This window comes from Magallana gigas, chromosome 2 (genome assembly GCF_963853765.1).
Source record: "Magallana gigas chromosome 2, xbMagGiga1.1, whole genome shotgun sequence".
NCBI classification, from domain to species: domain Eukaryota; kingdom Metazoa; phylum Mollusca; class Bivalvia; order Ostreida; family Ostreidae; genus Magallana; species Magallana gigas.
Window position 1 is genome coordinate 13539255 of NC_088854.1, and position 13968 is coordinate 13553222.

Sequence of the window (13968 nt, forward strand, 5' to 3'; positions counted from 1 at the left end):
TCCTGTCACTTAAGACTAATTCTCTAATAATAAAATATATATATACTAGTATTGATTCGAGTTCTCTTGATGATAAAAACAAGGAATAAATCTCATAGAGGCAATGGTGCCCTTCGCAACTTGCCATCAGTCTTTGCGGACGGCAATATTACTAGTGATATAGGAGACGTACAATATACCGAAGATTGTATTCGAAACGCCTCGGGAGTCATTAGAGTCTCAAAAAGTTCAATCGGCTCTTTTTACTCCATGATTTGCGTCGAAAAAAATTTGCCGCGCCATTGACGTGAGCACAATCAATGAAGCGTCACGTGCTTCAATATGAAGGCCCCCCGCTATATATTGATGTCACTTGTTCCTACGATTAAAGAGCATGGTTTTTCTGGTGTGAGCTTATTTCGTTTCAGACTCCGAGCTGATTTGTTAATTGGAATATCTGACTGAGGTAAGATATAATGATGGAAAAAAAAAAGAATAGCCCAGATCTGTTTGGTTTACATGCTATGTATGGGCTTATGATGCCCAAGGCATTTTATTTCAAAATTTACATTGACTTGAAAAACTGAAAATTTGAATGCTTTGCAAAAGAAAAAAAGAATTTTATATTAATTGAATACTACTTGATTACTTATCAAGTATTTTTAAATTTAATGTTATGATATTTTAAACACCACAGATTAAGATGAAACTGTTTAATGCTAGCCACAAAGTTTCGATCTCATGCATCAAATTTTTCGTAGTACTAGAGATGAACTTTGAATTACTTGATATTTCATGAACTATGTTGTGAATATAATTGTAGGCAACAAACATGCAAGCTCATTGCATATTGCTTCCAAGAGTCTCTTGTCTTCGTAGATAATATCAAAGCTTGGGAACAGTCTCTTTTGATTCTTGTATTTTTTTCATAAAAATTATATGTTTGTTTTCAACCGCGGGACTTAAACCCTCTGTCATTGTACGAAGAACCGCTACACCATTTGCAAATACGCTGTTAGCCAATGTTGTGTCCACATCTTTTAAAAAGTTAATCCCAAAATTGAATCATAGTTATTGTTTATTTTCAGTTGTATCGATGCGTTCATTCAAACTGCTTTTTGATGACCTTCATTAGAGATATTAATTATTTATTAGAAAAGATTTGAACAGTTGTGTTTACATTTGAAGAAATAGTGAAAATATTTACCGAATGTAATTAGAAATGCTCTGAGAAGGCTAGATGGTCAACAAAATAACCATGAGACTTTCCTAATATTTTAGACACGATTTTTCAGACTATGAACTATTTTGTTTAGCAAAGAAATATTCCTGATATAATAGCTTTAGATTTGAATGTTTTCCTATATCTTTAACTAAGGTTTCCTATTAAAATAGATAAATGTAGTCTTAAAAAGATTGCCCCAACCATTTAGCCTTTTTGAAATACTTCAGTGAACATTGAGAATGTTAATCAAGATTGAAACCTTATGTATCCTAAGTTATCTATTCCAAATTAATATTAATATGACGCAGATAAGGTCCTACAAAAAGCATCCTTGTGACAATATGTGCATGGTTTCCAGTTTTGGATCCCACACTATTTAGTGTAACTATTTCCACTGTCATCTTCATGTCTCCAAGGAATGAACTAGTCAGTTAGTCTCTGTCTGTAATGATTACTCTTAATTAAGTGATATGAACATAATTACGTTCAATCATTTCTTGCATTGAGAAAAGTAAAGGAATAAACATTTAATCCATCTTTGGCCCAAGTAAAATGAACCGAAGTCTGAACAATTAAAATAAATTCAATTAATCGAGGTGCGATCTTAATCAAATTTGAAGAATATCATTTCTGTATAAAGATTTTCTCTTTCTTCATAAGGTGCCGTTGGGGCGATTACTACGAAAAAGTATGATCAAGCTCGCTTTGTGAGCCGCATAGATGCAACTCATTAGCAGGGATTAATTTCCCTTAGGAAAAGTTGCTTAACTTCACACCGCCTTTCCGCGTCAGCACTCGTTAGCATTTGTTTCCACTACCCTAGAGAGCCGAAGAATTTATTTATATTTCGCCGGCTCATATTACTTTTTAGAAAGAAAATGTTATTTCAGAGTACACATTACGACGTCATTTGTATACTGCACATCATTGCAATAAAACTCTAAAATACATTTGTAGGGTTTCGAAAAATTCTTTGTCGAGACTTCAGTGAATATTTAGAACCATTTTAACAAGAGCTTGGACTTTGGGTAGTTGTGTTAAATAGCAATGTGACGTAGGGCTGTCTATTTCATTGTTGGCCACTTAGCTATGGCTCTTTTGAAATCAACAAGATTTGTCTGGCTTTCGAACTAAAAATACGCAATTTATGCACACTTCACTCGAAACCAGCGCATTTTTAACTTAATTGTTTTTGATGCAAGAAAAAGATAGTTACGTCTTACCGAAAGTCCACGGTCACGTTAAAATGATTCTAAAAGAGAAGTTTGGAAGAACCACAAATAAAGCATTGAGTTTCTACAGAGAATCTCTTCGTTCTCCGCGCTGTTCTTTCTGTGTCCATATTTGTTGCCTTTTTTATGTGTTCAAAGTTTGGATAAGTTTTTGCCACTGAATTTTAATGAAACATGCAATGCAACCATATTTAAATAGGTACATGTAATTAAAATGGCGAGGCAGATTATAAAAAACTTATTAGAATGGTCATTGGCACAGAACAGACATTGGACATCATGACAAAAGAAGTTGTTTCCAAAATGAATCATTTGCGTATAACGCAATTTCATAGAATATGTGAGTAAAATGGCATGAAAAACAATAAAGATCTTATTGAAATGGTCATTTGCATAACGCAGAACCAAACAGTAAAGCAGTTGTTTCCACAGTTCATAATTTGCGTATAATACAATCGAATTAATAAAAGTATGAAGATTTATAGTTCCAGTGTATTTAACTTTGGTTGTCAGACTCCCTCCTTATATTCTGACAATGAAGGAGGCGTGGGATAAAACAAGGAATGCAAGGTTAAATAGGTACAATTTTTGATTTATATGTACTAGTATATATTGTTGTAGTTGGTGCACTTTTCCCGATTGATGCCAGGAGATACGTTATTTTAAGGGAGGTGGGTTACCCATGTATGGTTTTATGTATCTAATTGTATTTTACCAGAATTCAATATAATGAATCAATAACTTGTTTAATGTTTAATTGTTTAATGTCAATATTTAGGTGTTCTAAAGGTCCCGATGATGTGTACTTAACAATAGGTGCTGGGTTTACTACTTAAAAGCTTGAAAGCATTGACAATATTTAAACAAGTTTTACGATAATGACATTTGAATCGGAGAGACAAAAAATACCTAAGGTATTCCATTGGGGTTAGCATTGCTAGTAATGAGATAAATGGGGGGAAGTATTGCAAAGTGACAAGTGAGTGGAGGGATTATTGGTGCTAAGCTATAGTAAATTACCCACGCGGTGGTTCTAGAGTCGATCTTTGCATTGCAGGTTTGTAGGTAAACATGAAACATGAGATCTTCCTCTCGAAACATCTGATTTATAAAACCAGATTGCGTAAAATTGCAAAATCTAAGGAATTTCAGATGCACAAGCGGCCTTTCAACATGAAAGCTAATATGTGTTTTCATCCATTTTACAATAAAGTTGATTAATATCGGATATTAATTGTTTAAACTGGAAACCTACCATGATAAATGTTAAACCCTCAATATATTATATGTAAAAACAAATTTGATTAGCCTGTTATATTTTTATTTTATGGACTGTTATTGGCTTTTTGAACACAACAACATCGACGAATACGTTAAAAATTTATTAAAAAAGACATATTCAAAATTTCTACGTTTTTATAGGTTACCTTCTTACCACCATTTCAATCAAATAAATGTAAAATAGGTTACGGTACATGTAAATCTGACCCGACTGAAGACTTAGGGAATTTGAATGATAAGTTTTATTCTAATCTATTAAAAATGAAAAGATTTCTTTTCATCTAATACCAGAGCAAAATCTTCTTATATTGATGATTGCTTGACATGCGACAATTTATCATTTTCTGACAATAAAAGAAACTAAATCTAACTGGTCTGTTCTGGAACAGACTGCATCTGCACCTAAACGCATGCATAATACTTGCAAGTAGTTGCGATCTGGTGATATTTAATTTATCTTTAACTTAAAAGATATTGATTAGACATATAAGCATGCCTTTTCCAAGAGCTATAAATTGGTGAACACCTTGAGGCCCTTTTACGGAGCAATAACTATATGGCTTTCTTGTGAACAATTTCTCTGACTACTTGGACAGTTCTTGCCAAACTTTTGATAGATTGAGTTATATCTTTAGTTAGTCACCAACTGGACTACCAACAGCTCGGAATCCTCAATCGGTTTTACCAAACATAGTATTTTCCCGCCTTTTGGATTTGCGGATATATCTTTTCGTAGATAAATCATTTCGCCGTCCTTTACTAATCATTGTATTTTTTATTTGATAAGGAGGTAAACCTATATACCAAAAAAGGTTGGATTCTAAATCACTGCATGAATCTCTGATCTGGTCAGTCTCAATGTCGGCGATGGTTCCAATCAATGGAACAGAAGACAGTCCGCTTCCAGACCCACTGACTCTCTCCTTCTCTTTCCCTGATTAATTATATTTGCACCTTATTTCCTAGCGAAGCGTTGGACTGAGATTATATCTAATGCGATCTCTGTGTTGGGGAGTGTTATGCGGAATGATCCCAAAACGAATTAGTGGCTGGTTTTTTTTGTCTAACCTCTGTGAGAAGGCGTCAACTCAAAATGTCAGCACATGTCTAAGTCGCTCCTGTCTGTTGGTTTTCATGTGAAAAATGGTTTATATTCGATGAATTTAAGGTCTCCTCTGTCAAATGACGCCATTTCTTAGTGTCTTTCTCTATGTGCGAAATAACGACGTCCGGTGTTATTAGTTCATAAAACAAGTACGCCTGGAATATTTGACCTTCCAATAACAATGCTGTAGCTTTAGTAATTAAATATACCATAAACATATCTTTGTAAGACAAACCTTTTATTACTTTATCGTGATCATGAATTTTAAGTCATCCAAGATCATAATTATACACCAACATCATCACGGCGACACTATAAACCTATGAAATACATATGAACCTACATATGTACTACTGTAATCTGTCAAATGATCAAATAGTTCGTTCAGTGAATATACTCTGTAGTATCTACTCAAGCTCTATAATTTGATTTTATTTCCATATATTTACATTTCAACTGTCTTTGTCTGTGATAACATTACGAATAAGTTTGAAGCCTATAACCCTGTAATTTCATAAAAGATGAGCGACACAAAATGGGCGTGTCTTATAACATTAACCGAAACACGTTATTGGCTGCGCCGTGTAGTAATACATAGCATGTGCTACATGAAACGAAATAGTGATTTTAAAATATTGTTTTAAACTGTAGATATTGGAAATAATATAAAAATAAGTAATAAGAAATCATTCTTTGAATATTATGAGGTGATAATTTCGGTCGGGGCGCGGTCAAATCTATCATAAAGTCCTTCGGGCTTTATTGGATTTGACCACTCCCCGACCAAAATTACCACCTCATAATACTAAAAGAATGATTTCTTATTCCTTAAATCATACCGTGAAAAATTTATTTTTAGATCCCATGTATATTTATCCAGATATTAACATGATGAATACTAATAATAATTGCCGATTTATCTGTCTGCGACAGACTTTGTCACAATGTCAGTGCTTTAAAAGAATTTAACAGTTTCTCTGACTTCTAAAAGAACGTTATCCCAAAAGTTAAATATGATTTTATTATGAATCATAGAGGTTTTACATGTACCTTCTTTAATTAAATATGTTAATTGTAACATTGCCAACGCAATATCAGCAATCAAATAGCTCTATCTTGTTGCAACTATTTTACTTTTTCCGCTTTTTCCAACAGCTGAAGAAAAATAATTGTAAATTTATTCCAAACAGAATGTAATTAGACGCTTCAAATGATTTATTCTTGACGTTGTAGTTTTGATAACTGCTGTCAGGTGAACAGACAGAGCATGCGTAACTAGCGCATTATGATTCAATCTGATTAAAATCAGATCCTCGATCCGCTTCTTTTTTTCTACTATCGCTACTCCTCGTGTAGCGACAATAGAAAGAAAGGAACGGATCAAGGATTTTATTTTAACCAGACTGGTTATGATTCGTCTCTCTGATTTAAACATATTTTATTGAGTAATCAAATGGATTAAGCAACAGGCAAAGCCTATATATAAACCCTCTCCAAAATACAAAGTCAAGAAGTGGTGTTATAAAATAATAATAGAATATAGAATATAGCCTAGTATTATTTACGAGTTTACAGAGTGATATATTATTGATATTTTTGTATACAAGACAAAGGATAATTGGATATTAAATAATAAGCTTGAATTTTGTCATATAATTATAAATTGTAAGTTAATTGTTTAACATATACATGAACACATTCATTCCCACATTTATAAACCCATCACCTCATTCATTCATACCGACAGACAGACATAGTACAGAGTTGATGATGCAGTTATCAAGGCGACGTGAAAAATAACTCCTCCAATGCCGTATTTTGTTTCTATCTTCTCGCTCTAAATCAACACAAACCACACTGGAAAACTAAAATCACACTAATGATTACGACGGTGTCTATTTTAAGAAGAGAGATAGTTGACGAGCAGCACGCTATTTGGTTGTCTAGACATTTGATGCCGAATAACTCCAATTTTGTTATACCATCAACACGTAGGTCGATTATTTCTGATAGTTAATAAAAAGATTTGAATAATGCATATAGCCGTTAAATATGGAGGTATGACTTGACAATAAATTCATATCTGTATCATGGAACAGGAGATGCAAAATTAATGAGGGTTTAATCTAGCGTTCAGGTGAGTTAATAACATTTACAGGTAATACATGTACCACGATTAAACCTTTCCCTCCGAGGACGGATTTATCTCATCGTCTAATTGAAATAAACAAGAAGCCGTCCCTATAAGCGTGGAATATGCTCAACGGGACCAGAATCCCCAATCAATCAAACAAGTATTCAGGCCATTTCTGTGGCGTGTAGACATTGAACAGTTCGTCTCCTTTTTTTCTGTTTATCTTCAATGCTGATTGTTTTTTTTACTATAGATGGAAATTATGGACAAAAACAGAATGAACATGCCCTTGGGATCATTTCGGTCACAGCTTCTCGTCATCGCATTAATCATCGTCTCTATACTAGAACTCACCTTGTCGTTAAATACAGGTAAGCATTTCAGTGTTCAAATTCCTTGAGATTTTCTGTAACTTTGATTCAACGATTTATAAATAAATGGAATTGCCATTTGTGGTCGGAAACATTGGATCTATACTTTGCGTTTACTCAGACTATATCATCTTGTGTCTGGATTAATCACTAAGTTTTTTAAAGTATCGATTGACTGAAATCTGTTGTTAATGAAACTCTCATAAATCAGTTTTTACAATATTGGTTCAAAAATATTTGAATTACAGAATTATTTAGAAACGTTTTAGATAAAAAATATATCTATAAAAACTTCCAAACGAGTCAAATACATAAAATTTAGAACCTGTAATCAACATTACCAAACGGAACTGCAAGGTGGAAATACATACAAAGATGTTTATGTTCATTATATCATTAAAAACACTGTTGGTGACAAATGCAACAATGTTTAGGAATGTCAGACATTTTCTTTAGTCCGCAACAAATTAATAAGTGGGATGTGCGGCTATCTTGTGCATTGAGGATTAGAATGTAAACATTTCTCGTTCTGGTTTGTTTCTGTTCGAACAGACCAAAACTGTTGCCTTCAGAAAAAAGCAATAAACATGAGGTTCTACTTGTTGTTATGTATGCAAATTATGCATACAAGAACAGAACAATGCATTTTTAATCACTTCGGACTGCGCAGCTACAGATTGAATTCAAAATTGAAAAAAAATATGGAAGGAGGTTGATGTATTCCACTTTGCAACCATTTGTTGAGAAAAAGGTATTATGACATAAATAAGTAAGCTAATACCTTTTTCTCAAAAAATGGTTGAAGACTACCCTATTCTTAAATGGGTCTCACAAACCATCAATTCCCACGATATATTTTTGTCTGTGTCTACGGAGGTACATTAAAGTTATATTTTTTGTTGAAATATAAAATCAATGTGTCTCCATAGACACAGGGGTTATAAGTATATACTCAATTTTTCTTGCTCTAAAAATAGATCCCATGCCGACTGATAAAAATAGGGTACCATATTTTGAGGCAGAGTTACATACATTCATGTGCGAAATTCAAACTTTTTTTCTCAATAAATGCTTGTTGAGTTAGAGAGGACACTAATGAACCCTCTTCATATTTTATTTTTCAGATTTTTAAATCTTCAAAATAAGCCTGCAGCTGCACAGTTCGACAACTCCTCGTAGTGATTAAATAGGCATTGTTCTGTTCTCATACGCATAATTTGCATAAAACACAACATGTAGTACCTCATATTTATTGGGTTTTTTTTTCGTCTTTTAGCAACAGTTTTGGTCAGTTATAGACAGAAACAAGCCAATTCAAGAAACTTTTACTTACTTATCCTGTTTTCTCTTTTTCATTAAGAGAGTGAGATAGAGAACGCCCTAGACACAGACTTGATGACTGATAAAAGGTAATGTATACTGCTGATTTTTTTGGGATGTGTTATCGATTAATTTACAGTGTTCATCCTAATCCTGTCTTTACGGAATCATTTGAATTTTTTGGACAGGTACGCGATGATGTCATACGGTTTCCGGTCACATAACGGGGCTAGGCCTGCTTACCGCCATTCCGGAAGTAGACAAAGGTACTAGCGATTCTATCGTAAGAAATGAATTTTTAGACACGATTTAAGTATTCCTATCAAACTGAAATTGTTTGTGGGCAGAATTAAAATAAAACATAATATTAATACAACACAATGACCAGTTAACTGACGTTGTTCAAGGAATAATTAGTGTTAAGGAAAGAGTAAAGAGAGTTAAGCGACATGTTTTTATGTATATTGCAACACGTTAGACAAATACTTCCATTCTTGTCCTGGCGCTGGGAGATTCCTTGTATGGTTTGGCATGCTCAGTATACATACTCTGATTAAATTAAGGCAAATGTTACATTTGTGATGTCATCATATGTTTCCTAATATTTGGCACTTCAGTCCGAAAACCATATTATTTTATTCCAAAAAGAAAAGAAAACAATTTTCGTAATTTGTCCGAAGTTTGCAGTAACTAGTATATAAATAGTGCCTGTTTTGGAGGGTAACAGTTGAAATTGACATCCCGAGAAAAACATTGTCAACCTCCGCTTCGTGTCGGTTGACAATGGTTTTCTCGGGGTGTCAATTTCAACTGTTATTCTCCAAAACAGGCACTATTTATTTTATTATACTGAATGTCTTAATTTTTAAGAAAACAAAGAAATCTTTACTGCTTTTATATTGAAATGACGTGAATTCCACGGCGAACCGTACGTGCATAATTTACGCGCATTTAAAAATTCATTGTGTTATCCGTTGCCTAGTGTGTTGCTAACGCTGAGGGTAATAGAACGGATTATTAACTCCGTCTAAACCAATCAGATTTCAGTATTTAACATGAAAGTATAATAAAATCCGTTGTCATATGTCATAATGGACAACATGTACATTTTCTTTACACTGTTTCATTTGTTAAACAATAGAAATCCAGCGTCATTAATGACATTCAATTTGTTTGAAGACTAATAAAATATGACTATATACAACATGTAGATCATATTACTCCGACTCATCACTTATCAATCGTCCAATGCATTTGTTTAATGTGTTTGGTCTCTTCTCCGACGCAGTAATGATCACAATATAAATGCAATGAAAACGCAGATTGTGATTTGTTTTAATGAACATCTGAAAGAAAAGCAATTTATGAAATTTCGGACGAACATTTTATTGAATTTAACAAATGTCATCATTACGGTACACCTCTGGGAATCGTTAACCTGGTAGCTTGTGGCATTGACGTTTATGATTTTTGTTTTGATGACACTTCTATTATCATTAAATTGTGTGTATTGATTGTCATTAAATGTAAATTTATTTATCAAAAGACAGAGAGGATTTTTGCGATATGCAATGTTCATCAAAACTAAGTTAAATTGATCTATTTGAAGTTTAGTGTACTTTGATTAAACATTGAGTTCAAACATGACGCCTACATAATTAGTTTCCGTCAAATAATTTATCAGCTGACCGCAATAACAGTAACGTTGCCTTTTCAAACACGGTTTCATTGTTGGATCATTACATTTCTGTCAGCAAAAGTGTATAATTAATCATTATCAGTCCAGATAGCTAATTGCTGTAATTTTATACATTAGGATCATTTCCGCAACATTGAGTCAAATGCATTTTAATCGTCAAAAGGTTCGATTTTTACCTGTATTGATAATGCTTTTATCTTGTGTTTTAGAGTGTCAAGCTACCAGCGTCCTTGGGAACAACTTCCGGACTACAAATGCTACCGGAAGCGTTGTTCAACTTCCTCCGATTGCTGCAGACGATACAATGTGTGTGACCCTCAAGTCAAAGTTTGTTACGACTGTTGGTATGGATACAGCTGCGAGTCGTCTAGAGATTGTTGTCAGAGGTACCCTTACTGCCACCCTCGGAAAAAAATATGCTACAACTAACTCCTACAATAAAGATATATTCTACATTTTGTTGGCTTGATTTGCTTTTGAATCTCTCTGATGGATTGTTGTTGGACACAAGTTCAGAAGGAATTTCTAGCAGTAAGTGTTGCTGAGATTGTCTGTGATTGCTAGGCAATCCCTGTGGCCATACTTTTCTTTGTTTTATGACACCGGTTCGCGGATCGAGATCTTATGGGAGCGAACAACCTCGACATATTAGATGTATTAGTGATATTTGAGGCGATGCAGAATGCACGGAGCACTTGCATCAACTGATCCATTGGTCGGTGTGCATCATTATACCTGATGGAGCTATCACCCTAGTATTACGCTGATAATAGTTCTAAATTCACTGGTTTTGATTTTTTATTTGCAAAAATTTCTTGAAACAAATTAAAACGTATTGGTGCTAATTGGTTTTATTTGCATCTCTATAAAATACTTTGGAGTCGAGGAATCAAAAGTGATTAAGTGCATAGATGACATTCCCATTACCGAGGTGCACTTCAAAATGTTTCCATAGCCACAAAAACGTATAAACATGCCAAAAAATAACACTATTAAGTATTTTTAGGAAGTCGATATAAACGACATGTGCCATAAATACCTGCCCATTACCAGGCTCGTGAAAATCAATATAAACATATAATTAGCCCAAAGTTTTGGTTGATTGAGCATTCGTTTTATTATTTTGATTGGCGGGGGAGAAAGTTGCATGATGAAACATGAGAGACAAAAAGATCGGTATCAATTTTGTGAAGCTTCCTTGAACCGGAAACATGGTACATACAAATCCGGCTGAATAAACAGCACACTATACACACTCAAAGTATCAGTTTCTCTATTTAGTAAAGGGTTCCTCCGGTCAAACATTTTTATTTCATTAAAATACTCATCTGATCATTGAAAACACAGTCTCAAAAAAATAAAATAACACGTTAGACAGAGTTTATCTATCTATACTACTTTATTAAAATAATAGACTCGAATTTTTTGGCTTTAATACCGATAAGAGTGCTGTCTTTTGTTTTATATATTTTAAACATCATTGGTACTTGAAGATTACCAATTTGTTTTTATTTTTTCTCAACTAAGCTTCGCTAATTCATAATCAACGAAAACTCCTCAAAAAATCCCGGAAATCATCTGGATTTTTTGGATTTTACAATCTTGCGCGTGTGCATTACATTCACGCTACCGGGATCTTTAGTTTATGTTTCATCAATATATCATTTTTTCATGAATAAACTCAGAAACGATAATACAAATAAGTATAAATTTTCATTGGAAATTTGCTACATATTCTGTTCATATATATTTATGATTTCTTATGAAAGAAATTATGAAATAACAAATATACATATTAACTTTAGTTAGTACATGTACTTACTTTAATTTTGTCATCGTGATGGCAAAAAAATATTTGTTTCCATGCAAAATATTCACATTAAATTTCTTAGGAGAGTGAAGAAGAAGAATGTTTTATTGTTAAAATGATAGTTGTCTTACGGACCCGGTTTAACGATAGAATGCGTTTCGTGTATTGTCTCTGTAACAAAGAAAATATATGTGTACGTTGGCGAAAAGTGTTGAATTCTTCCATTATATGGATTAAATGTTTAGATGAAAGGCATTTACAGTCTCAAAAACGTTTATAATGATTAATTTTCAATGTAACTTCAATGTAATCTTCATTGCAACTTCATTAATTTTCTCCAAAATCGTTTCGGAGCGATTCTGCAATTTAATAATTTCTTTTTGGGCAAACGAAAAAACAAACCAAAATGCATCACGGGAATGTTTAGAAAAGGAAACCGTTTGGTTTCATCCCCCAAATGATTGGTTATTCAACCCGCATGCTATGCATTGATTCTTCAGAAATATTAGCACAAAATGTACGCATGTTTATTTGTAATTTGTCTGATCATTTCGACCTTTATTTAAAGCGATGTCAAAGTCGTAATACAACCATACCCGTCTCGTCGTCAGGGGTGAAATTTAACATGAGGCGAAATAACGCGGTACCCTTTTATGTCGTTTGTTTTGTTAGCAAATTTTGTACGTATTTTTCTTCATTGAAATTTGGCTTAATTGACTGGGAAAACTGTTGCAATGTCTATTATTATACATATACTTAGCATAACCATTGTTTAAAAGCGTTCATAAAATTTGATATAAAATCGGACCAATCAGCTTTAAATACTATTCTACACAAAATATTGACTATTAGAAGTCAGCCTGATTTAATTTTACAGAATACCTTGTGGACAGTTATAGTAACCAAGAGAAGGGCAGAATGTTGTAAATGAAATACCCTAGCTGGTGCCAAATGTTAAATCAAAAGTGACAATGATATTGCATGAAAGATTTTAACTTTTGATTAGTAGTTACATTTAGAAGAATGTGTGATAAAGAGAAATACTGAGTCACAACAACCCCCATCAAGGCATGTTTTCGGGTACTTATAAACATAGTTGTTGCTGAGAGAGAGAGAGAGAGAGAGAGAGAGAGAGAGAGAGAGAGAGCGCACAATTATTGAATATACCTTATACCGGTACATGTACATGTACCTTTTTACCACCTTGCAAAGTGGACTTGTATTTCCCAGGGAATGTTAAAATTGGGTATCTAATTTCCGATGTTTATAATTACTACTTAGAAGAATAACAATGTGAATCCTGGGGAAGGGGTTCAGACCGCCACCCCACAAACAGAGAGACATATAAATTTGTATTTTCTGTTTTAGAAATGTTTTCCCCAAATAAAATTGAAGGCGCATGCATTCCCTGAATGGCTGTGTGCACAAGGCTAGAATATCGAACGCACTTTTTAGCGATGATATCGATGGAACAATATAGCTACATATACTTTATTAAAAGACGTTCGTAAAAGAAAAGTTTTAAGTCATGTAATTACTAAAAATAATGATGCAGACACTACATGCTTAAGACCTGTTGTTAGATCCAGGAACATTCAACCTGTTACCTGGATATGGTAATGCTATCAAATATTTGGCATCCTCAAAATTCTGACCTGGCTGGCCTCATTGGCCTAATCATATAACGATGAAATTAGTTTAAACCAATTCATTGCATACGTAATAAATACAGTTTTTTTGCATATGTGATGCAGATGACATCACAAAACTCGTATCGGCCACCGGGATGATACAGATCCGTAGCACACCCCG

At 33.6% G+C, this 13968-nt stretch overlaps 1 protein-coding gene across 1 annotated transcript; it reads left to right on the plus strand.

Moving 5' to 3' along the window:
• Positions 1 to 315: 315 nt before the first annotated feature.
• Positions 316 to 10804, plus strand: LOC105342155 (uncharacterized). Its single transcript, XM_011449036.4, has 5 exons — positions 316 to 445; positions 7210 to 7327; positions 8688 to 8736; positions 8836 to 8913; positions 10556 to 10804. The coding sequence occupies exons 2-5, from the start codon at positions 7210 to 7212 to the stop codon at positions 10773 to 10775; spliced, it is 465 nt and encodes a 154-aa protein (XP_011447338.3). The 5' UTR covers positions 316 to 445; the 3' UTR covers positions 10776 to 10804.
• Positions 10805 to 13968: the final 3164 nt, after the last annotated feature.

Excerpts from the sequence above, each read along its gene's own strand:
- LOC105342155 (XM_011449036.4), top strand. The coding sequence starts at position 7,210 with ATGGAAATTATGGACAAAAACAGAATGAACATGCCCTTGGGATCATTT. Across the intron at positions 7,328-8,687 it reads CACCTTGTCGTTAAATACAG|AGAGTGAGATAGAGAACGCC; the intron begins GTAAGCATTTCA and ends TTTTTCATTAAG. Across the intron at positions 8,914-10,555 it reads CATTCCGGAAGTAGACAAAG|AGTGTCAAGCTACCAGCGTC; the intron begins GTACTAGCGATT and ends CTTGTGTTTTAG.